This window comes from Ailuropoda melanoleuca, chromosome 4 (genome assembly GCF_002007445.2).
Source record: "Ailuropoda melanoleuca isolate Jingjing chromosome 4, ASM200744v2, whole genome shotgun sequence".
NCBI classification, from domain to species: Eukaryota; Metazoa; Chordata; class Mammalia; order Carnivora; family Ursidae; genus Ailuropoda; species Ailuropoda melanoleuca.
In genome coordinates, this window is record NC_048221.1 from 69,131,065 (window position 1) to 69,156,143 (window position 25,079).

Sequence of the window (25,079 nt, forward strand, 5' to 3'; positions counted from 1 at the left end):
CTAAAGTCCGTCTTGTCTTGGGGCGCCTGGGTGGCTCAGTCGTTAAGCATCTGCCTTCAGCTCAGGGCGTGATCCCAGAGTCCTGGGATCGAGCCCCATGTCAGGCTCCTCTGCTGGGAGCCTCCTTCTTCCTCTCCCACTCCCCCTGCCTGTGTTCTGTCTCTCGCTGGCTGTGTGTCTGTCTGTCAAATAAATAAATAAAATCTTTAAAAAAAGAAAAAAAAAGTCTGTCTTGTCTTATCTACCCTCAGTCTAGGCAACTCTCCCTCTTCATAACCGAAGGTAAGAAATCACCTTTGACAAAAATCCCTGATGCGTAAGGACTGAGTTTCTTTTAAAGGCTCTGGGTTCCCTAAGTTTCAAAACTTGGACGTGTTTATTGAGAAGCCAGCTGTGGGTGGAGCCATTCCCAGCCCCCTGGGAACTGACCTGCAGTTCTCCCTCCCTCTCCTTCTGGTCATCCCTGCTCATGGAGCTCCAATTCTGGAGTCTTACTATCACATTTCCTTTCAAAGGTCAAGGCAGAATTCAAGGCACAGCTGGGTGAAGGGCATGCTGGGCATCTTAAATTAGGAAGTTTGACTTTGGTGGCTTGAGGCAGGTTGCTTTGTGACTAGATTAATGGCTGACATTCCGTACTTGGACCTGGGGTGGATCTCAGTCCAGCCTCCCTGTGGGATGGTAGGCTCCCTGCCCAGGAGAGCACTGGGTAGGTGACCTGCATGTGTGGGGCGTGGAAGGCGCTTCAAGAGGCAGGAGGTGCTGATGACAGGCTGGACTTGGCTCCTGGCCGTGGTGTAGTTTAATATGCTGGCTCTTGGAGTGGGTGAGGGAGAAGCGGGGGATGCCTGGGGAAGGAAAACAGCAGGAGTACGGACAGCAGCCTTGAAACTGGGAGTGGGAAAGTCGCTTGAAGCCTGATTTCCTCCTGTAGGTGCCATGCACATTCCTGAGGCCTTCAGCCTCTTGGGCCTTTCTAGGATTCTGGCCTCCTTTTGCTCAGGATGGGCTGGCTGGGTCTTTCAGGGTCTCAGGCACCTAGACCTGTGGCAACTCGGCGGCTCGTGCTCAACTCTTCTAGTGGCCCGGGCATCCCCGGACCCATTACTCCTGAGCAGGTGTAGGGGATGGCACAGGCGCCGGAGAGCGGGTGTCTGAGCATGCACCTGACTCGGCTCCAGCAGCTCCTGCCTGCAGCGGACTGCACGCCCACACTGGTATTTTGGTCGGTGTTACAGAAGCACTGAGCTATCTGGCCCGGGCACAAGCCCCTGGCTGCCCTGCCCCCAGGAGGTGGCTCTCCTATAAAAGGGCTGAGCAGCTCGGCTCCTCTCACTGGGGGCGTGAAGAGCAGGGGGGACCATGGATGTCATCAGCATCCAGCAGTTGGTAAGGACATGCGGCAGAGGGGTGGGAGGTGGGCACGGTCTAGACCCCGGGCAGGCCCGGCAGAATGAGGTGGTCCAGCTGGAAGAGGGCAGGCGGCTTCCTCCTGTGCTCGGAGGATAGGTGTAGGAGCAGAAACCTGCAGTGCTCTGCCGTGTCTGTTCAGTTCTGTGAGGCCCCGAGACGGAAGCAACGGGAATATACGGAGTGATGGTGTAGACAGGACAACCGTCGGGTTTAGGGACTCTTGCCCTGGACTGTGATGGCAGAACAGGAAACGGCAGGCTACTCCAGAAGGCTCGAGTGTAGCTGCGGGCTGGGTGTAGCTCAGCTGCTGTCCTCACCATTGCTCTGGAAATGGTCTAGAGGGTCTGGCTGCCTTGGTCGGGGAGGAAGGGTGCTCGAGTTCCCTGGGCAGCGAGAGAAACGGTCATACCGGTGACGCTTGGGGTGTCTATGTCGGCGAGGTGGGGCCCGGGAGTCACGCTGCCCAGCAAGCCCCACTGTGGGCCGGTGCCTCCATGCACCCTGCGTGGTGCAGCCTCTCTGGGAGGCGGGCTGCAGGCCCGGAGCGAGTTAGGTTGGCAGCATTTGGTTTAGAAGACAATGCAGTTCGTTCTCCGTGGCTGGAAGCCCTAGGCTCTGCCATCCTATCATCCCAGCCTTTTCCCTCCCCCAGTATGCTTGTTCCTCAGTGCTCCCCAGCTCCTGAACCCCTGGTGGGGGCAGCGAGGGAGAACAGATGGGTTCCGCCCTGGTTTCCTCCTCACAGCCCCTTGTGCTAGGTGCTAGTTTTACCCCCTTCTAGTGATGAAGAAACAGAGCTTCCCAAGAGCCAAGGTATGAACCCAGGAATTCATAGTTTTGCCCGGGAGGTATCTCAGTCCCTCTGAGCTCAGGGTCAGGTGGCAGTATGGCGTGATCTGATAGGAACGTAAGGACAACAACCCAGGAGGGAAGCTGAGGTGTCACCTGTCCTGAGCGTACCTGGACACAAGCCCAGCAGTATAAATAGATGTGGTGTCATGCGCCTGATCCTGTGTCCTGCTGACAGGACATGGTAGGCTGCAGTCATCCTCCTGGGCCCCGGGCAACACTACAGTGGGTGAAAGCCAAGAGCCATGGGCTTCAGGGAGCATGCCAGCAGCACGCCAGGAAGCTTCGTGAAGGGTCAGGCTACACTGACATCCACAACACTAATTTCTGTAGGTCAGCTCTTGTCAGGATCCCTGTACCGCACAGCTGTGTTTTCTAAGGGCTTACTTTTTCTGAGTTTTTATCCTTATTGTGCTCCTACAGGTATGTGGAGACAGAGTTGGAAGGAAAGTGTTGGGATGTGGACATGGAGTTCCTGATCCTGGAGGCGGGCCCGGGGCCTGGAGGCTGGGAGCCCAAGAGGCCGTGGCCTGGGAGCGGTGGAAACTGGAAGAGGAGAAGAAGAAGAAAGTGAGCAGTGGTGGGGGTGGGGGCGGCAGGCGCCAACCCCGAGGCGGGCAGGCTCTGAGCAGCGAGGACCTCGGGCAGCTGAGGTCCCTCCTGTGGGCGGGAGAGACGAGGGCCAAGCAGGAGCCTGCGCCCCAGGCTTTGGCGCCATGTGGCTGACCGCTGGCCTGGTCTTGTGTCCCAGCTTGAGAGATTTAACAGCTCCAGACTGAATCTGGAGACTCTGGCTGACTTGGAAAATTTGGTCCAAAGACGGAGAGAAAAGCGACTGAAACGCCAAGTTCCCCCCAGGGCACCTGAGCCCGTGGCTAAGGTGAGTGAGAAGTGGGGGGTGGGAGTGAACACCCGGGGCGTGAGTGTGTGAGAAAGCCTTCCTGTCCCTGCAGGAGGGCTTGGGGAAGAGCAGAGACTGCGGGCCACCAGCTCACCACCAGGGCCCGCTGCGCTGGAGACTCCATCCTGGGGACCCCACAGCCCTCCTCTCTCTTTGCTGGGGACCCCACACACAGTGGCTTAAACAGAAATGTATTCTCCCAGTTCTGGAGGCTGGACGTAGCGGAGATCAGAGTATTGGCAGGGCTGGTTCCTTCGGAGGGCTTGGGGGGGGCGGGGAATCTCTCCCTGCCTGTCTTCTGGCTTTAGGGGCTTGGTGGCTAGCTTTGGTGTTCTTGTGGGTGCATCACCCCGATCTCTTCCTGAGCCCGCATGGCACTCTCCCTGTGCACGGTGTGTCCACATGTCCCCTTTTGTTAGGGACACCAGTCATATTGGATTAGGCTCCACTTTGCTCCAGTGTGACTTCATCTTAATTACAGCTGCAATGACCCTATTTCCAAATAAGGCCACATTCTGAGGTCCCCGGGGTTGGGACTTCAACATATAAACTTGGGGCTTGTAAGGGGCATGGCAACCCATAATGGGCATAGGTGCCTCATCAGTCCGAAACGGGGTGGGGGGGGCGGAGTTAAGAATTATGGTTTGTACGAGCCACCAGCTGACATGCAGTCCTCTTGGAGCTGCTTGGCCAGACCGGCGAAGCGGTGGTGCCCTGGAGGCCTGCAGGTGGAGAAGGTGATTTGGTCTCGTCCTGTGACTTACGCAGCCGCAGCCCCAGCTGGAGCCTGTGGATCTGGTGATGTTCCTGAAGGCAGCTGCCGAGAACCAGGAGGCCCTGATCGACAAGTACCTGATAGATGGAGGGGACCCCAGTGCCCATGACAAGGTAGCAAGTGGGGGGAATCGGACTGCAGTGTCAGAGCTGCAGGGGTGCCATCCTCCGTGGGTTCCAGTCCTGGCCTGGGAAACTGCAGAGCTTTCCTGTTTCAGGGGCACAAGCCCCACGGGGCCTCCTGAGCCGGGAAGGAGGGGCCCTTGGTGTGCACTGGGAGCAGGCGCCTGTTCAGGGAACCTACTACTGGGAATAGGGCCCAGGGCAAGGCCTCTAGGGGGCGGCCGTGCTCCCTCTTCCTGATCTCCCACCTCCACCCCCAGCTGCACCACACGGCCTTGCACTGGGCTTGTCTGAAGGGTCATGGCCAGCTCGTGAGCAAGCTGCTGGAGGCAGGTGCCACTGTGGACGCTCGCGACCTGGTGAGAACCGGGGAAAACCCATCCTCACGGCAGACCCCGTCCCACACCACAGCGCGTCCATGCATCGACGTGTTTGTTCTGTAGCTGGACAGGACACCGTTGTTCTGGGCCTGCCGTGGAGGACACCTGGACATCCTCAAACAGCTGCTTAACCGGGGAGCCCAGGTCAATGCCCGGGACAAGGTGAGGGTATGCTGCCGTGGGGTGGCCTGTTCCCAGAGAAGAGAAAGCACAGCCCCTTGTTGGGCGGGGGGAGGGTTTGACACAAATTTCCCCCCGCTTAGATCTGGAGCACCCCCCTGCACGTGGCCGTGCGCACAAGACACTGTGACTGCCTGGAGCATCTCATTGCGTGTGGCGCCCACATCGATGCCCAGGACAAGGTGGGCACTTGCTCTGTTTGGTTTGAGTCTGCTGCACTAGGGGACAGTGACTCAGGGAGCCTGAGCTCAGGGACAGCTCCTGCTGACTGGACCCTTCGGGGGGGGTGGGGGCAGTCAGGAGGATGACCCCCCCACCCCCTTCCCAACAGGAAGGGGACACAGCTCTGCACGAGGCTGTGCGGCACGGCCACTACAAAGCCATGAAGGTGCTGCTGCTCTATGGAGCGAAGCTGGGCGTGCAGAATGTGGTACGAGCAGGCCTGAGGCCCAGCCCCTGGGCTGAGCAGGGTGGGGGGCTCCTAAGAAGGAAAAAAGGATTGATCCAGTGTCTTTGTTCCCAGGCTTCGGTGACCCCGGTGCAGCTGGTGCGAGACTGGCAGCGGGGCATCCGGGAAGCACTGCAGGCCCATGCCGGGCACCCTCGCTCCCGGTCCTAACGACCGTAGCCCTGTATGGTCCCTTCTCAGCCGCCATTCCACCCCCTTCACCTCCCCCACCTCGCGTCCTCGCAGTCATCTGCACCCCTCTGTGGTCGTTGCCTCAGACCAGCCCCAGCAGGTGATGAAGCAGGCCTCCCTGGCTCCAAGTGTCAGGAGGACCTGGTCCCTGCCAAGCTGTGTGCCAGGATGGGCTGACGCAGGGGACCACAGGGAAGCCAGAAACAGAGCGGGTCCAGCTAAGGAACAGTGTCGGAAAGTGGCAGTCCAGGTTGGAGCAAGACTGAGGAGTCCTAAGCCTCGAGCTGCCCGGGGCTGGGCGCTCGGTGTCCCCTGATCTCTGGGAGACTGAGCCCCTCCCTCCCAGGAAACAAGGGCCAGTTTCCTGGCCGGCAGCTGTTGTCCAGGCCTCACCACTGTCGGGCACTTCTGTGGCTGGCCGAGGCCCTTGGGCCAGGGGTTTCTCTGGGGACTCCATTCCTATCAGCAGCAACCCTGATAGCAGGTGGAGTGGCTCTAGCCAGCTCTGGCCTTAGGGCTTCTGGAGTTGGGTCTGGCAGTCTGGAGGGGGTGCTGAACAGGTTTGAGGCCCCACTGCAGCACCCGTCCAGAACAGACCTGGTTGCCTCAGAAGCCCTAAGACTGAGAAGCTAGAGCTCATGCGTGTTTTAGGGAAACCTTGTGCCTACAGTCTGAAGGCCTCGGTCAGCCTGCCTGCTGCTCTCTAGTTGGCCAGCTGATGGCGCTCTTTGTAGGGGTGAAATGCCTGGGAGCTGGGGATTGCTTGTGGCCCACTCAACTTTTGGGGTGGCGGCCCGTAACCCTACTTTGCCTCTGGCATCACCCTAGCACTAGGGCCTGAGCTCGGGCCTGGACCACGCAGCGCACCGGCCGGCTTTACCCCACCGCTGCGGCGGGACACTGAGGAGCCAGTGGCTCCGCCTGGAGGGGAAGCAGAGGGGAATGAGGAGCACACCGACTGCTTCCCCTCTGCTGAGTGGCGGCAGATTTAGGACCCACATACAAGTTCTCCTCAAGGTTCCTTCCTTTCACTGCCTTTTCCATTTCACATCACACTGGTGTAGACCCGTACTGCAGGCGGGGCTGGGTCCGGAACTGGCAGAAAGGGAATTTTAAGAAACTGCCCTGAATGGAGAACCACAGGCTGAGGGACCGGCTTTAAGATGAAGGGTACCTCCCTCATGTATGTGAAGTACCTGGATGGACATCCATCTTGCAGCAGTTCTTTCTAGTCTGACACTGGCGGCCTTCTTGGGCCAAGCACATGGCTATTCTTACTATGTGAGAAAGTGACTACAGCTCCCCCCTGGGAGCCACACACACACCTTCTCTTCCCATGGGCAGCTCCAACCCTGCAGGGAGCGGTGGTGACAGTTCACCCAGGTGCTGGAGCCAGAGAAGAAACAGGTGTTCAAGTTCATGGAAAAGACGACTCCCTATCTAGAAGGTGGGGACCCTTATGGGACAGACAAAAACACCTTTTTATACACTTAAAAATATATTTTGTTCATTAAAACTGTTGACTATCCCTCACAGCCTAGTTGTCTGTTCTGGCCGGGGGGGGGGGGCAAGGGCAGCTCATCAGGCCCAGGGCCTGGTCTTCCTCAGCAGCAAAGCTCAACCTGTTAACCATACTGGCCTGACAGCAAGACGCGCCCAAGTGCATAGTAGGGAATCCAGGCACTTGGCTCCTGTGCTCAAGGCATCTCTCCCTCTCTGATGGACAAGTTTAAGGAGCAGTGGTTCTCAGCCTTGGCTGCTTATCACAATCACAAGGGAAGGTTTTAAAAGTCCTGATGTGCAAGCTAATTAAATCAGTCTCTCTGGGGGTGGGACCCAGGTATCCCCATTATCATGCAGACGACATACCTGTCTATGTAGAAAATCCTTAGGAATCCAAAAAACACCTAGAATAAGGGAGTTCAAGATCCCAGGATATAAGATAAACCTACAAACACATATTTCTACATATTAGCAATGACTACACGCACACAAAAATCAAAAGCACAGTACTGCTTAAAGTTGCTTTTAAAAACAAAATGCTTAGGGGCGCCTGGGTGGCACAGCGGTTAAGCATCTGCCTTCGGCTCAGGGCGTGATCCCAGCGTTCTGGGATCGGGCCCCAAGTCAGGCTCATCCTCTGGGAGCCTGCTTCTTCCTCTCCCACTCCCCCTGCTTGTGTTCCCTCTCTCGCTGGCTGTCTCTATCTCTGTCAAATAAATAAATAAAAATCTTTAAAAAAATAAAAACAAAATACTTAGATGTAAATCTAACACTTAAGAACTTGTATGTTGAAAACTACAACACACTGATGAATAAAATCAAAGAAGGTTTAAATGGGAGACATAACTTGTTCATGGATTGGAAGATGAGATCTAGTAAAGATGTCAATTCTCCCCAAATTGATACACAGGTTGAATGCAGCTCCTACCAAATATCCCAGCAAGATTTTTTTGTAGATACAGTTAATAAGGTATAAAAACTCATGGCTAAGGGGCACCTGGGTGGCTCAGTTGGTTAAGCATCCAACTCTTGACTTCGGCTCAGGTCATGATCTCAGGGTCCTGGGATCCAAGTTTGCGCTCAGCAGGGAGTCTGCCCTCAGGCTTCTCTCCCTCCCTCCACTCCTCCCCCCTGCTGTCTTTCTAAAACAAATCTTTAAAAAATAAAAACTCAGGAGGTGCCTGGGCAGCTCAGCTGGTTAAGCATCTGCCTTCCGCTCAGGTCATTATCTCAGGGTCCTGGGATCAAGCCCCATATCAGGCTCCCTGCTCAGTGGGGAGTCTGCCTCCCCCCCCACTCTATCTCAAATAAAATTTAAAAAAATAAAAACTCATAGCTAAAACAATTTTGAAAAAGTGGGAGAAGCCAGTCTACCCAATTTCAAGACTTACTATAAAGCTACAGTAATCAGGGGGCCTGGGCAGCTCAGTTGGTTAAGTGTCTGCCTTTGGCTCAGGTCATGATCCCAGAGTCTGGGGATCGAGCCTCACATCCATCAGGCGCCCTGCTCATTGGGGAGTCTACTTCTCCTTCTCCCTCTGCTCCCCCCCCCACTCTCTCAAATAAAATCTGGAAAAAAAATAAAGCTACAGTAATCAAGACAATGTGGTACTGATGGAGGGGCAGACACAGATCAATGGAACAGACAACCCAGAAATAGACACAAATATGCCCAACTGATTTTTGACAAAGGTGTAAAAAATTCAATAGAAAGCCTTTTCAACAAATGGTACTGGAGCAACTGGACATCTATAGGCAAAAAAACCCCAACCACCCCAAAACCAAAACCCTTGACCTAAATCTTATACAAAAACTCAAAATGGATCACATAGATAAAGCATAAAACTATAAAAATTTTAGGAAAAACACCTAGGAGATAATCTTTGGGATCTAGGACGAGGTAAAGAATTCTTAGACATGATACCAAAAGCACAATCCATAAAAGAAAACTGGTAAACTGGACTTCATTAAAATTAACAACTTTGCTCTATAAAGGATCCTTTATTAAGAGAATGAAAAAATAAGCTAGAGACTGGGAGAAAATGTTTGCAAACCAAAAACCCAACAAAGGACTAGTATTCAGAATATAAAAAGAACTCTCAAAACAACAGGAAAGACCAAACAATCCAACTAGAAATGGGCAAAAAACAACAGATATTCCATAAAAGCAGCACACAAAAAGATACACACCAGCCATTATGTTAATACAACAGGAAACCACAAGATCTCTCTACACACCTTCCAGAATGGCTAAAAATAAAAAATGGTGACACCAAAGGCTGGTGAGGATTTAGAGAAACTGGATCACTCACGTGTCGTGGGGNACTCACGTGTCGGGGGGGGGGGGGGGAAGGGCGTAAAACCGTACAGCTACTCCACAGGCACGTGGCAGTTTCTTTAAAAAACAAACTACACAGCGGCCACACAACTTAGCAATTGTATTACTGGACCTTTACCTCAGAAAACCCACGTTAACACAAAAACCTGTAAGGAATGTTCATAGCAGCTTTATTTGGAACAGCCAAAAACCGGAAACCACCCAGATGCCCTTCAATGGGACAGTGAGTCTATCGAGGAATACTACGCAGCAATCAAAAGGAATGAACTATTGACACACGCAACAACCTGGACACATCTCTGGAATATTCTGAACGAAAAAAGCCAGTCCCAAATGGTCATATATTGTATGACCCCACTTACAGAACATTCTTGAAATGACAAATTAGTGGTTGCCAGGGACTAGGGATGGAAGCCGGGGTGGGGGGGTGGCTGTGGCTCTAACGCGGCGCTCCGAGGGAGGTCCTCGTGGTGGCGGCACAGCTCTTCGTCAAGAGGGCCATGGCAGCTACACAAATCTACCTGGGAGGACAGAGCTATCACCCACACGGAGCCGGTGTCAGCTTTGCGGTTCTGATACTGTGTTCTGTGTGAGAGCAACCGCTGAGGAAAACTGGGTGAAGGGTCCCTCTAGCCTGTAACTTCCTACGATTCTGTAATTGTTTCAAAATAAAAAGTTAGAAAAAAGTAAGCAATAACTCTAAATGCAACTTGGTATCCTGGATCGGATCCTGCAACAGAAAAAGGACATTATTGGAAAAACTGGTGAGATCCAAATAAAGTCTGTAATTTAGTTAACAGGTTTGTGCCAATGTTAATTTTTTTAGTTCTGATAGATGTACCTGGTTATGTAACATGTTTAACATTAGGGGAACCTGGGTGAAGGGTGTATGGAATCCTTCTGTGACTCTAAAATTGTTTCAGAGGCTCCTGGCTGGCTCAGTCAGTAGAGCACACGACTCTTGACCTCAGGGTTGGGAGGTCAAGCCCCATGTTGAGTGTGGAGCTTACTTTGCGGGGGGGGGGGGGNGGGGGGGGGGGGGGGAGTATTGATTTTTTTTTAATTAAAACTGTTTCAAAAAATAAAATCCTGATACCCACCCAGATCAATTAAATCAGGCTCCCTGGAAGACAGGGCCCCAGGTATCAGGATTTTTCAATTTGCCAGGGATTCTAACATGCAGCCAAGGTTAAGAACCACTATTCTGGAGAGAGATGATTGTAAAGTATGTTTCCCACCTGGGTTTGCTCTTAGAATTCCTTGGGAAGTTTCTAAGTGAGCATGCCATTGTTCTTTGGCCTTCATTCTCACCAGTCCCAGATAAGGGACCCAAATTCCTTTGAAAAAAGTTCCAGAAATCCTCCCTCCCTATCCAATCTGCAATCCTGCATCTCTGTGACGCCCCAGTTTCTACAGCTGAAGAACTGGAGAAGGTCAATATGGGCAAACCAGAAGAAAAACATAAATGCCTTCTTGTTCCCCGTTCTCTAAAACCCCATAGCTAAGAAGAGCAAAAAAGCAAAGAGGTGAAATGTTTCAGAGATACAAGAAAAACTGGTGTTTGTTTTTTTGTGTGTGTTTTGGTTTTTTTGAAAGAAAGGGGATGAGGGCCTACCTGCTCCATTACCAACCCTTCCCTCCCTTGCTGCTCTCTGTGCAAATGCCAGCCATCCAGCTCTCCACGGAGGCCTAGAAGAAGGTCTAATGGCTGGTTCCTCTCCCTGGGATCCAGCAACCGAGAAAGGGTTAGGGGCAGCACACCCCTTCCTCCCATGTATGACCTCTCTTCTTCAAACACAGAAGTGACAATACTGTTAGTGGCAACTAAGCAAGACAGGCAGGGAGGCAGGAGGAGGCCTCCGCAGTGCCACTGGGGGCCAGCTTGTTTGCTCAGGGCTCTGAGCGCAAGGCTCAGAGAAGCAACCTCCACAGGAGGGAGCAGGACAGTGGGACATACCGGGGGAGGGAGGGGGTCATCGAGCTTCAAGGTTCAGCACATGGGACAGGCTGGGGCGTGTGCTCTGAAACATGGCATTGTAAGGGAAGCCAAATAGTTCACTGTGGCCAAGGATGTGAACCCCCAGCCAAAACCAGTGCTCCTGGTTTGCTCAGAAAGTGCTGCCGGCAGCAGAAGGTTGGCAAATTGAAAGCGAAGCGAGCACAGGTCACAGCCCCGTAAAGGCAGTAATCATGCACTCACGTCATGGCTTGGCCCAAAGAGGTATAAATACACTGCACTGTCGTCACAGGGAGAAGGCTGGGTCCTGGGGACCGGAGATGACAGTGTCCTTTTCATTCCCTTCAGAAGCAGGCCTGGAGGGCTGTGCCCCAACTGACCCCCATTTCCTAAAGGAGGGTACAGCCTGCTGAAGGCTCCTGGCACTGAGGTCTGGTTCTGAGGACAGCCCAGGACCCACATCTATAAGGGCCATCTAAAACGTGGCCTGGAGGGGATGGGGACAGGCTGACAGGACGCTACTCCTTGGCTCTCCAGTTCCCCACGTGCTTGTCCATTCCCCAGACCTGGGGCTGCCTGGCAAGCAGTTAAACCCCTGGGTTCCGCCCAGGGCTCTCCTCCGCTGGGAGGCCGGGTCTGCTGTGGTTGGACCCTAGAGGAGAGAGGGAAAGGAGAATTACTATCAAAGCAAGGGAAGGAAGCAGGTCCCATCAAAACCAAGTATCATAATTCTCTTAGGACAGGAAGGGGCTGGCAAAGCAGAGAAGCCCCAGGACACCTCAGTGTCAAGGCAGAGCCAGCAGTGAGCAGTCAGGACAATGGTCAGGGTAAACTCCACCTCCCAAGAGAAAACCACTGGGAGGAGGGCTGCATCACTGAGAGGCAGGAAAGCAGGGCCGGCAGTTTCTGCTCACAGGAGGCCAAGGCCATAAAACTGGGCGAGAGGAGCCTGCCCTGGACACGAAAGCCCCCGCGCTGGAAGCAAGGTTTAGTTTCCACCACAAGCAGGTTATTTTATGAGCCCGCCCGTCTTCCAGAAACATGAAATGGAAAGTAGCAACGAAGGACAGGAAGGGCCCCCTCGCCACCCACCCCTGGAGAAACACCTCTCTGTCTGGGGGCAGCAGTGTCCAGGGCTCCTCCTGGCAGCTAGAGGGCTGGGGAAGGAAAGCAAAGAGAAAGTGAAAGGGAAGATATTTACCTTGGGTGTTTTCTGAAAACAAAAAATGCTCACTAGTCCACAGTCAATTATCAACTGCAGTTTCCAAATGTGCCAAAGAGGGAAAGGTCTACGGGGAAGGCTAGAGAGAGCAGAGGGGAGAGAGAGAAGAGGAGACCAGCTGTGCAGCTGCGCCGGCAGGGCCGCTCAGCTTGGGCAACCCCACGGGCGGGCTGAGGGATGGGTGGGGGGGGTGGCTGGGGGAGTGTGTGCCCCCCGAGGCCTGCGGCTCAGAACCAGAGGGAGCAGGAAGCGTGGTGTCTGGAGTGGACTCTCCCCTGGAAATCAGCTCTGGGAATGGCCACTGTGCGGGAGTTTACCCTGAGTCTGAAATGACAGGCCAGGGGTCAGGAAACTTTCTGTAAAGGGCCAATATTTTTAGGTTTGCAGGTCACAGTCCCTGTGGCAACAACTCAGCTCCCCTGTTGCAGTCAAAGGCAGCCACATACGATCCACAAACAAATGGGCAGGGTCTGTTAGGACTTTACCGGACCCAGCAGCTGGCCAGTCTGCCAATCCCTGCTGCAGGGCACTTAGAAATCTTCCAAACACCTCAATCAAGGCACTTCTCTGCCATCGAATCTAGTGCCAGAGTCAATCGGGGGATGGTTCTGGCCTGCACTATTTAAGCAATGTCCCGGGTGACATCTCCACATGTGTAGCGACACTCAGCTCTCTTGGGGGGCAGTGGAGTGCCACCCAACAGAGATGAGCCACAGCAAGACCTCGGGGCTGAGGCAGGGAGCAGGAAGACAGCAGGTGAGCCTCACTGGGGAGACGTCTGGCCACGTCTGGGGGAAAACCAACATCATGGCAACAGACCGGGGATGGTAAAACACTACGGTCAGCGTGACAGTGCCTCGGATAAACCTCACTGGCTACGACGCTGCCCCTGCGCAAAGCGGGTCAGCCATCCCAGAAGGAAAAGGACCCGCAGAGCCACTGCAGCTCACGGTTTCCCCGCTTTCCCAAAGTACAGCGTTCCCATGAAATCTTCTGTAAGCCAGCATGGAGAACGTGAAGAAACAATTACTGTTTCGTGAGCAAATCTCCTCTCTGGAATTCTTTCAGTTAGTGAAAACGGGCACGAACATAAATCTTTGGTAAAAGCAACGTGGTGCGAAGTGAACTTTCAGGGGATACCTGTGTCCTCAGAGGGCTGCCCAATAAACAGGTGAAGCCAAAAAAGGACTTTAAAAACCCTGCATGTATAGTAACAGGTGAAATGAAGAAAAAAACATCGTTCTTAGATTTAAGTCTATACCTTGACTAGAACACAAGCATCTGAGTAAGCAGATGAAGCCAGAGAAGGTTCACATCGAAAAACCGAAAATCAAATGCACCCATTTTGAAAAGTCTAATGTGCTGGCGTGAATGAGTGGCATCTCACAAAAGAACAGGATGTGACAGCAGGTAAACACAGAACGGTGACCAGCCCTGAAAGGTAGGACACCACCTCTCGGTACACATTCCCGAGAAAGGCGCGAAAAGGCCCGGATCCCGGGTTGCAGCAGCACGCCTGGAGCTGGGGCCCTTCTACCAACGCACAGAGATGGAGCACTCGGGCACGGGGCGGGGCTTCCTGTCCCCCGCACCTGCCCGTCACCTGTCAGGAAGCACCCATCATGAAAATGCGTTCACGTTCTCAAGTGTAGGTCTAAGTAACCAGAGCTGTTCCCTGTGAGACACCAAAGCCCAGGGGCCAGGGGCCAGGGGCCAAGGGCACGCACAGGCTCTAAGCCAGAGCGCCTAGTCTCTCACTGCTTCGGGTTCTTCATCTGTAAAATGGGCCTAACAACCACTGCCTCTGAAAATGGAGATGTTTTCCTAGATGAGTGAGGATGAGCAAAGCTCCTAGCACAGAGCCAGGGAGAGCCAGTGTTCAAGAGAGCTCGGTGTCCCCAGAGTGCCCAGGGCAGCCGACAGCCTGCAGTTCCTTCCACAAGCCTCTCTGGAAGCCAGGCCCACTCCCCCAGGACCACCCAGCCCTTGAGTGTATTTCTGACCCCAATTTAGGAGCTCAATTGGAATAAAAGTACCTTCCTGAGTAATAAGGACAAGAAAGTTCTCCAACTTTTTAGCACTCCTACCCAAAGCCCACTCTCCACAGGCTCCTTTTTCTTTTCCCTCCTTACACTCTGCAAGGCAGGGTTTGCTAGCCCACGCCCCATCCCACATCGCAAAGTCCATGTCTTCCAACGTGATCTTCTGGCTCACAGTGGAACCCTAGATGTGAAGGGCATGACTTAAATATTAGCTTGACTTGACCAAACATCTCAATGGGTGCCCTTCTCAGCTTCTGGGATGGTGTCCACCAGCCGGCCACCCTCTGAGCCGGGCCCACTTGGTGACCTCACCCTAATCCTAACTGACCAAGAGTGTCTGAACTGGATCTTACTCCCATTCAGCAACTACTCTCTAATTAAGTCAACCCATCTTCACAGGTTCTCCAGAGAAAATGCTGACTGAATGTACTTTCAGTGCCTGCTGGTCTGCAGCACGGGGCCATTGGAGCCATTAAGAACGGTGAAAAGAGAAAAAGAAAGGACGGGCAGAAAAGGGGACAAGGGAAGAGGAACACAAGGCAGAGTGAGGGCACAGACAGTGAGTGTGTGTGGGAGCAGCAAGGACCAGCACAGGACATGTGCGCCCTCTGGGCCGCCACACCGGGGGATGTGGCCCTGTGGGGCTCACCTGCTGCCATGGCGGTCTTGTCACCGAGGAGCCTGGTCTGGCTGCCTGGGATGACCTGGAGGTCTGCGTTCTCCGGGGACTGTGGCAGGTTCTGGGCCCGAGTAGCCAGGAGTGCATTGAGGTACTGCAGCCGCGTGACCTGCAGGACAGAAAGCATTCCCAGGCACGGGCAACTGTGAAGCTGGACGGAGAAAGTGAGGTCCAAGCAGCTCACACGTCTCCCTTCTGCCCACAAGTGCCAGAACCAGGTGGCAGCGTCACGCTCAGCAGGACCAAGAAAAATGAAGAGCTTTAAGTCAGCTAAGGGCAGAAAGGAGTGATCAAGCAGTGTCTTTAAGATCTCAAAAGGAAAGTGGGTGCACAGCCCCAATGACAGGACTAGACTGACAGCAGTCAGAGGGGCCTCCAGGAGCCAAGGCTGTCTGTCCTTCAGAGCAAGTAACGCGATCTTGCTCTGGGAAGTCTGAGAGAGACTCAAGCAGAACTTAATCCATACAAACTTGTGGCTGGCTGGTTTAGCCCCTTGGGGACACAAGGCTGGCTAACAGCACCAATAAGCAGCCCCGACAGTCACCTTAATGAGCTGCAGGTCGGAGAGGGCCCTCACGGTGTAGTCAGGACAGTACGCAGACCAGCGGGCCCCATCAGCTGGCTCGGGCTGCAGGTCGTGGCGGATGGACTGGAGCGAAGACACCGGCGTCTGGTGACCTATCAGAAGGAACAGTCAGTGGTGTCTCTGGTGGGGACAACTGCACCGTCCCGGAGATCCACCCCACAGATCACTCTGGAGAGGGAACACGGCTACGAACAGAGAAGGACCAAAAGCACACTTCCTCCTGGGAGAGGCTTGGCCGGGGTAGGAGCAACAGGGATGAGGCCCAAAGAAACGCTGTCCCTTCCTTCGACAGTCCAGAGAGGACAAAAGCCAGCCCAGAACCCTGGGCCCTGGGGAGCCCCAGCCCGGCAGCCAAGCCCAGCCCTGCCCTCCAGGAGGGGCTGCAGCTCACCCGAGGACGGTGCTGTCAGGGCAGACACGCCATAGTAGGTGAAGGCCCCGTTCTCGAACTTCAGGCCCTCTTTCCCGATCTCCACCTCAACCCTGCCCTGGGAGGTGTAGGGAGAGGGAGGAAGGAGGGGCAGGGAGAGAAACAGATGTGGACAGATTACCTTTCCTGCCAGGAGAGAGCACAAGGAGAAAGCACCAACCCCCATTATTCAGGGGCTGTGGGCGTGGACGATCCGCCCTCTCTGACCCTTCCCTACTTTCTGAGCAAGTGGGAGGCCCCAGGCTGGGCTCCCAGTTACCTGCAGGATGAGAATGAAATAGTCCACCGGCTGGCTGCGCTGGTACAGGTAATGGTGTGCAGCCAGGCGGTTGCTCTCGTCAAACCTCACTTCCTGGTTGACGCTGGGATGCTTCAGCAGGTGCAGCAGAACCTTCTCGGAGATGCGCAGGGGGCTGAACACATCCACCTCTGCCCCGTGGTGGAAAAAAGGGACAGTGTCCACCGGGCCCAGCGTGGCCTGCACAACCACACCCGACTCCTGCTGCCCCCTGAGCCAAGGCACCTCCCCAACACGAGAGAACTGGGCAGGCCACACACCCGCCTGCCGTGGCTCGCCGGAGGTGGTGCCAGCCCGGCCTCAGCACTCAGCCACCTGGCAGGGAGGAGCCGCCCCTCAGGCGCCCCGAGATGTTGACAGGGCTGGAGAGAAGCACAGAGGTCCTCTGGATACTCTCCTCCTCACTGGGAATGAGGGCACTCGGTGTCTGCCCTGGCGGTCTCCTGCTCACTGAACGGTGAGCAAGAGAGCAAAGAAAAGGCCCACTGCTCCCCTCACCTCGGGACAGGAAGCGTTGGGTGGCCAAGAGCAGCTGAGGCGAGATTTTCACTTTATATTCATCGTCAGACACCTTGAACAGGGAGAATTCCTCTTTCCGCCTGAGAGGGGCACTCAGAGGAGCAGGCTTCTTCCTCGCCGTGGCATCCCCTAGGATGGTGAGAAGGCCCACTGAGGCAACAGCAGCCCTCCCATCAGTACGACCAAACCAAGGCATGTTGGCAAGGCCTGGGGGTTTGGGGGGGAGCAACAGAGCCCCCGAGATACACCCTTCGCACTGCTGCCTTGCTGGGGCCGGGCGGCCACTCCCAGCCCGGGCTAAACCTGCTACTCAGGACAGAGGGGACAGGCACGTATTCCAGCTCTGCCCTGAGGAAGCATGGAAAGGAACTGCTCCTCTCCTCGGAGTGGGGAAGTTGGAATACTGACAGGACAGCAAGGCCGCTTATAGCACAAGGCGTCATCGGTCATTAAGAGACCCCTCATCAGAAAGCACGTCTCTGCAGATGACTGGTGCCAAAGAGCCGCAGCTAACCTGACGTCCCCAGGCCTACGGCAGTCTGAGGAACCGAACTAAAAAGGCTGCCTTTTGGGGACAGACGTGTGGGCAAAGCAATTCACCTGACAGCAAACAGAGGTGGGGGGCTCAGTGTCCCAGTTGTGCCATGTGAGGCCCCAGCCCTCAAGTACGGGCTGTGCCTGCCCTGCAGACCTCTGCCGTCCTCTTAAGAGGCCGACACCTCTAAGACATCGTCACAGGCCCCAGGATCTTCTGTTTTGGAAAAGAGCCTCTCAGCAGTAAAGAATGGCATTAAGGAGAGGCTTCTGGAATGTAGAAAGAACATGAGAAAGCCAAAGGGCCAAGGAAGACGGGGAGCCTGGGAAAGGCCCATAAAGGGCAGAGCCCCCATCTGTGCCGGGGAAACCAGAGGCAGCCAGAGCCCCAGGCAGGCAATGTGGCTGCAAAGGCCCCGCAGGGCTGCAGCGGCTCCGCTTCCAGGCACAGGTGTGGCCCCCTCACAGGCCCGGCTAGATAACAGCTCTGACTGGAGATGCAGCCTTGTTTCAGCAACGCAGAGACCCGCTGTCCTCCAAGGCACGCCACAAATCTCAGCAGGCTTGAAGGACCAGCTGAGATGGAATGCTGCCAGGAGTCAAGACTCACGGTAGTCCTCAGACTCGTCCAAGATCTCAGACTTGATGATCTCCTCAATGACGTCCTCCAGCGTGACCAGGCCCAGCACCTCGTAGAAGGGGTCACCTTCACCCTCGTTGTTCACCTTCTGTACGATGGCCAGGTGCGACTTCCCTGGGGGAGGGGACACTCAGATTACAGCTGGCCGGGGCCTCCCATTTTGCCTAGTCCTGCCTGGTACAAGCTCACCAGAGTGACAGGAGCTGACATCTGTGTTCCCACAAGGTACCAGGCACCAGAGAGACCTTTCCCAAGTTCTTACCTAAGACTCTCAACATGCTCGTGAGGATGAGCCTCCCTTTACACACGAGGACCCTGAATCTCAGGCACTATGGTCAGCTGCACACGGCCACCCAGGCAGTGGCAGAGCGGAGTCAGCCTCGGGGCTACAGGAACGTGGTTTAGACCAGAACAGACACAGCACAGCTGCACGCACAAGGGCCCCGACTCCCGAAGCACGGGCTCCCCGGGGATAGTCTAAATGGGGGAGCGCAGAGGGGCCGCCCAGGGACTCTCCTGGGCAAGTTTCCCCAATTCTGAAAGCTGTCCTTTATTTCCAGAAGTCAAGGTCTATGCAAGTAATCCAGGGGGAAGATGATAAATGGTGAGTGGCCAATCAGAGCCCAGACTGTGCGGGAGGAAGGGCAGCAGCCTGGAACCGTTCACCTTCCCCTCCTTCAGGTGGGCTTCCTATCTGTTTCTTTGTCTGATAAAGAAACGGAAGGTTGAACAAAGCCCAAGGCTCAGAGTGCTGGGGAATGTTGAGAAAACTTCAAGAATTGACTCTGCTTTTCATCTATGAAACTTTACACCTGTCCTAAAGAAACAGAATGCAAACTATATATGTAATTTTTTATTTCTGAGCAGCCACGTTAAAAAAAAAAAAAAGACACAGGTGAAATTAATTGGTAACATACTGTAATGAACCCACTATAGCTCTCAGTATTACTTTAACCTGCAATCAATATAAAAATATTAAAACAGGGGCACCTGGGTGGCTCAGTCGGTTAAGTGTCCAATTCTTGATTTCAATTCAGTTCATGATCTTAGGGTCACAAGATCAAGCCCCACATCAGGCTCTGCACTCAGAGTGGAGTCTGCTTGAGATTCTCTCTCCCTCTCCTCTACCCACCCCCAGCACACTCTCTCTCTCAAATAAAATCTAAAAAAAATTAAAAATTTTAATAAAACAGGGGCACCTGGCTGGCTCAGTTGGTAGAGCATGTGACTCTTGATCTTGGGGCTGTAAGTTCAAGCCCCATGTTGGGTATAAGAGATTAAAAACCTTAAAAAAATTTAAAATTTTTACAAATTAAAACCTATTTTCCTTTTTTGTACTGTCTTTGAAGTCTGGTGTGTGTTAGGCACTTCCAGCACATCTCAGTTCAGCCCAGCTGCCTTTCAACCACATGTGGGCAGTGGCCGGGGTTGCGCAGATCTAGGATATGAACTCAGAGAAACTCATCTCAGCCATGCCCTTCATTACTAGTGAAAAAAGTTTTGGGTAAAAGCAAGCCTGGATCCAGAGTATTTGCTTCAAGAATCTTCTGGTAAAGCAGAAAGTCAACTTCACTTCTTTGGGTCAATCATACCTTGGGTTTACACACCTTGGGTTTAGTTACAGTGTAGTGACTGGAGTTCAAAAGCACACTCTCTCCAAGTCTGTCTCCAAGCTTTAGTGACTCACCCAAGAGCAAAACTGACACTTGAACCCAGGCAGCTAGCTCCTGAAACTGGTTTTTTGGTGGTGTTTTTTTTTTTTTAAGATTTTATTTATTTATTTGACAGAGAGGGAGAGACCATGAGCAGGGGGGAGCAAGGCGAGAGGGAGAAGCAGACTCCCCACTGAGCAGGGAGCCCGATGCAGGACTCGATCCCAGGACCCTGGGATCATGACCTGAGCCAAAGGCAGATGCTTAACTGACTGAGCCACGTAGGCAACCCTGAATCCATTCTCTTAACCATCATGCTCAACTCACTTTCACTGGAGAGGAACAGACCAAATCTTAGGAGACCCTCCCCTCCGGGTGAGTTACACTGGGCCAAGGCACTGTCTCTAGCACAGGGGCCCTTCTAAAGAAAAGTATTGTTCTCCAGGTTGCTCCAACATCCTTAATCCCAACATCTTTAATTTTTGTCTAAAATTAAAGGCAGAAATGACGACACTGTCTTCTCCCTTCCCAGGAGAAAAAGGCCAGGGGTCCCCAGAACTACCTGCTCATTCCTGCTGAGACAGAAGCACTGAATGAGGAAGAGCACCATTTCCAGAAGCTTCTCACCCCTGGGTATCTGTGCTGGGAATGGCTCCCACCGGCAGACAGGAATCATTTCTATGAGGGCCAAGTCGGCCCCCTCACGTGATACTAATCTGTTAGACCAGATGAGGAAGTCGATGCTGGACACACAATTTTGGTCAGATTCTGGGAACCAAAGCCCAGGTTCTAGATGGCCATCTAAGAGCAGAAAGAACCCATTTCGGCTCCATTGTTCCAGAATGCCAGCCCCCTTGGTAGGTTACCCTTAGAACAGGCTAACTTTTCCCTCACTTTCCAACTTCTGGGAAACAAGTTTCTCAGTGACCTGCCACATAGGATGACTGCACGACAAACAGACGAAAGCAGAGCCCCTGGAAGGTCCCCCGACACAGTGGCCACGTGATTTCATCTCAAGACAGAATGTCTGAGGGGTCCAGACGGCAACCATGAAAAAGCAACAGGGGTACACAGAGAACGGGCAGCTGGAGGGATTAAAGTTAACTGATCCGATAGGATAAAATGCTCTGAAAATGCACAGGCCCCTGGCTGGCTGACTGGAAACACCAACGGGCCCCAGGACAGGTGCCTCCAGGCTCTTCCTGAGCTCTGAGCCTCAGGTAAGGGGCAGATGGTGCATCTTACCAGCATCGACCAGAAAGCCCTGAAAAGGCTCTACGGAGTTTTAGTTAGCAGGCTCAAATGTACTCGTAAATTATACAGATGCTAGAGAACTCTTCCATAGGCCTAATTTCTAGGATATTTGTAAAAATGCAGATGGAGTTTAAATTCCTCTGCCTTTTATTTTTTTTAGAGTTATTCATCTATGAGAGAAAGAGAGAGAGCGCGCGAGCAGGGGGAGGGGCAGAGGGACAGGGAAAAGCAGACTCCCCGCTGAGCAAGGAGCCTGATGAAAGCCTCCATCCCAGAACCCCAAGATCATGACCTGATCCAAAGGCAGATGCTTTACTGACTGACCCACCCAGGCGCCAACCCCCCTTTATTTTGTAAAGCAACTGTCAGAATATGTCCTAGGACAAAAGTGCTAGGCTAACATTCCCCACAGCAGGTCTGACTCTTTTCAGAATCGTGGGGAATCCTTCAGCTTCTAACAATGAACCAGAACTCGGCTGGTTTAAAGCAGAGATTCTGAAAAGCTCATGCATCCTAATTCCTCCTTTGGTTGAATGTCCTTGAATATTCTCATTGGGAGGTTGATAAAGATGTCGGGATTAAAAGCTTTAAAGAAAATACACATTATTTACTACAGCTCCAGAATACACTCTCTTCCTGGTAATGTTTGCCCAAAATATTCGGGATCATCTCAAGTCCACGCACTAGCGAAGGAGCACCTCATCAAAGAAGGTGCCTCTCCCAGACTATCAAGTTCCAAAACAGACAGTGCTCTGAAGAGATGGAAGGGACAGGGCCTGGCATGGCAGCTGCCAAGATGCCAAGGACTCAGCTTCAGGAAATTCAGAGGGCATCACCACCTCACATACTTGGCAGAGACACGGGAAGGGAATTGATTTCTAAAACCTCAGGCGCCATAAAGGCTGCAATATGCCCTTTGTTCATAAGCAGAACGAAGAAAGGGGTTAAGCTAAAAAGGATTTTAATGAGGAAAAACATATACCTGCCAAAGGAGTGCACTGCAAAGATTAGCAGAGAAAGGCTCCAGGATGTCAGAGGAAAGACGAAGCCAATTTGCCCCTGAGAATGGCCCTCACTTGTCAGGGGTGGAGGGAGGCGAGGACGACCAAGGAGCTCCCATCCAACCTCCGGGTTCCCCAGGGCTGCTCCAAGGCCACCCACCCTCCCAGAACAGGAGCACCCTAGACCGTGGGCCTTCTCTCCCAACCAGCTCCATCCTGTCAACATTTAAACCCAAAGCCACTCAACTTACCCATCTTAAACCAAAGAGCGTAAGGCCCCCTCCCCTGCCAGTCCTCTCCCAGCCACTGCTCTCTGGCTTCCACTCTGCAGCCATACCTCATGGGAGGCCCATCTACTTCGGCTGTCCTGTCTCATTCACTCCCCCATCACCCCACGCTGGGGGAGCACCAAATCTGCTCTTGCAAAGATCAAGGGTATCCTGGCTGTTGAATCCAAATGACATGATGCTGGCCTCTCCTGATCATTCGCCTTCCCTTGGTAAGTGGTCTCTTCTAGGACATTCTGAACTTCTGGGTCTCCTCAGCAGCTCTCCTCTGCTACCCTCCACCCCTTACATGCTTGTGCCCTCAGGTGTTTAAGCTTTCTGCGCCACACCTGTGGCTTGAGGGACTTTTTTTTTTTTTTTTAAAGATTTTATTTATTTATTTGACAGAGAGACAGCCAGCGAGAAAGGGAACACAAGCAGGGGGAGTGGGAGAGGAAGAAGCAGGCTCCTAGCGGAAGAGCCTGATGGTGGGGCTCGATCCCATAACGCCAGATCACGCCCTGAGCCGAAGGCAGACGCTTAACCGCTGTGCCACCCAGGCGCCCCTGAGGGACCACTTCTTTACCAACAACCAGATTTTTACCTCCCGCTTGGGTCTTAAACTTGTATTTCTCATCAACTGGTAGAGTCCGCCTCTGGGGCCCAGAACAAACTCACCTGTGGCACACCCGCCACCAGGATGACCTCCCTTCTCTGTAGGTGCTCCGCCTCAAGGAAGGGCAACACCATCCGCAAGCCAGAAACCCAGGCTTCACCCTTAGCTCCTCTCTCTCGCCCCACAACGGCTCCTCAGCTAACCACAAAGCCCTCTCAATTCCACCTTCCGAAGCCCTCCTGGATCTCCTCTCCAGGTCCGCCGCTGAACACCTCTGTACACCTACCACCATTTCTTTGCTGGACCTGCTACCCACTGGTCTCCGTACCAGTCAGTGCTCAAAGTCAGCGCCCCGGAGAGCAGCAAGTCCAGCCTTCCCAGGGTCTCAAGCAGGGAGGTGGCAGGGGCAGGATGGAACCCTCCTTGGGCACTCCAGGGCCGGGGGTGGTGGCCACCGGGCCACAAGAACCTCACACTGCCTGTAAAGCTACAGGGGCCCAGGTGGAGTACTCACCAGCAGAGGTCTGGCCCCCACCCCAGGCTCCCCTTCCCAGAGAGGGGCTGCACAGTCACCTTCTGGGGGAAACAGCTAAGCGCTAACACTCTAGCAGAGCAGTCAGAGCTACGCAGCAAAGCCTCTCACCCAATCCTCAGGTGCGGTAAGGCCAGTAACTGCCTCACTATTCAACACCCAAGCCATGACTGATTAGTCAACACCCCTGCGGCCTGGGGCCAGGAGCCTTCACAGCTGCCAGGAAGATCAGGGGCTCCGCTCTCTTCCAGGCCTCACATTATGCAGCCTTTCAGGTCAAGCCCAGCCAGAGTCCTGGGGTGTCCCCCATGCTCATCCTGCAGGAGTTCAGGGATGAGAAGCCAGGCTGGCGGATAAGGGGCAGCCAAGCTCTGGGGAGCACACCCAAACCTAACAATGGAGAGGACTGCAGAGGAGCCCACACCTTCACGTTTGGAGGCTGGGTCTCCATTTTTAGAGTTGCTCAGATAACTAAGGTGAAAGGAGAGGGTGAACTGTGGAGTTAAGGGATACCCTGCCACACCTTACTCAGTGTTAGAAAAGAGGAAGTTAAAGGGGCAAAAAAAAGGGGGGGGGGAGACTAACTCAGCATCCATAAAGTTGCAGCTGATGAAATCAAAGTGGAAGTGTCTTCCACACCTGCAGAAAATCAGGTATCATTCCTTCTGTTATCAGCAAGGCAGCAGCCCATGGAAGACCTTAAAGATCCCTTGAAACATTAGCTGGGTCACAGGCCCAGCTAATTTGATGTTATGTGTGCAGGTGAAAACCTCCAGGTGTCTGGAGACTATCCTCTTTTCTATGTTCTTTTAGTTTCTATTTAAGAATTTAGACCTGTTACAAAGCCAAATCCCATAAAAATGACCTTAAAAGAAAAAAGCTGGTGGGTTAGAGTCAATCGGGCCTACCAGGAAAAGGGGGATTTTGCTTTCTACAGCGCTCTGAAAGACACAGCCTTTAAATATTTCAAAAGGTCACAGAACTGTGAGGCCATCATCTAAAAGGGCATTCGGAGGGACCTCCGTAAGGATGGGACCCTTTCCTCGAGGCTTCCATAAATCCCCACCTTTTTTCCAGCGGAGAGCGCTGGCATTCGTGTCCCCTCCCCGATGTCCCGACGTTACCTCGTTTGAACTCCTCCAGGACAGCGTCCAGCTTCGTGTCGTTGAAAACGAAGTGGAGCGGATGGTTGTAGAAGCGGGTGATGGTGCTGAGCGGCGTACAGTCTTCCGGATCCACGAAGGCCAAGTCCTTGAGGTAGAGCATGTCCACGATGTTGGACCGCTCCTCCTCGTACACTGGGATGCGCGTGTGGCCGCTCTGCATGATGCTGGCCAGGACGCCGAAGTCCAGCACGGCGCTGGCGTCCAGCATGAAGCAGTCCTCGAGTGGCGTGAGCACGTCCTCCACCGTCCGGCAGCGCAGCACGCCCTTGCTGAGATCGCTGTAGGGGTCGCCGCCGCCGCGGGCCAGCTCCAGCACGCGCTCGCGCAGCCGCCCTGGCCGCGCCGCCAGCTCCAGCAACTGGCCCACGGGCAGCGCCACCGGCAGGGTCAGCAGCACAGCCAGGCGGCTGAGGAGCAGCGCGCGCGGCGCCAGCGCCAACGCCCAGCGCCCGCTCACGGCGGCCGGCACCACTTCGCCCACCAGGAACACGAGCCCCGCGCTGCCCAGCACGGCGGGCACGGCGCGCTGTCCCGCTGCACGGTACAGCAGCACCGCCAGCGCCGCCTGCGCCAGGCTGGCCAGT

At 53.9% G+C, this 25,079-nt stretch overlaps 2 protein-coding genes across 2 annotated transcripts in view; one reads left to right on the forward strand and one right to left on the reverse strand.

Annotated features, from left to right (window-relative positions):
- The first annotated feature begins 1,316 nt into the window (after positions 1 to 1,316).
- Positions 1,317 to 6,810, forward strand: ANKRD23 (ankyrin repeat domain 23). The gene is made up of 9 exons (XM_019807899.2): positions 1,317 to 1,389; positions 2,686 to 2,832; positions 3,014 to 3,142; positions 3,932 to 4,051; positions 4,321 to 4,419; positions 4,504 to 4,602; positions 4,704 to 4,802; positions 4,952 to 5,050; positions 5,144 to 6,810. The coding sequence occupies exons 1-9, from the start codon at positions 1,363 to 1,365 to the stop codon at positions 5,237 to 5,239; spliced, it is 915 nt and encodes a 304-aa protein (XP_019663458.1). The 5' UTR covers positions 1,317 to 1,362; the 3' UTR covers positions 5,240 to 6,810.
- A 2,355-nt stretch (positions 6,811 to 9,165) lies between these two features.
- CNNM3 (cyclin and CBS domain divalent metal cation transport mediator 3) overlaps positions 9,166 to 25,079 on the reverse strand; it is a 16,464-nt gene continuing 550 nt past the window's right edge. The window contains exons 2-9 of the mRNA XM_034657269.1: positions 24,454 to 25,078; positions 17,979 to 18,122; positions 16,814 to 16,963; positions 16,277 to 16,446; positions 15,979 to 16,075; positions 15,546 to 15,679; positions 14,972 to 15,110; positions 9,166 to 11,710 (exon numbers count right to left, since the gene is read on the reverse strand). Of these exons, the coding sequence (XP_034513160.1) occupies positions 11,646 to 11,710; positions 14,972 to 15,110; positions 15,546 to 15,679; positions 15,979 to 16,075; positions 16,277 to 16,446; positions 16,814 to 16,963; positions 17,979 to 18,122; positions 24,454 to 25,078 (1,524 nt within the window). The 3' untranslated portion in view covers positions 9,166 to 11,645. The remainder of the gene's footprint in view (positions 11,711 to 14,971; positions 15,111 to 15,545; positions 15,680 to 15,978; positions 16,076 to 16,276; positions 16,447 to 16,813; positions 16,964 to 17,978; positions 18,123 to 24,453; position 25,079) is intronic.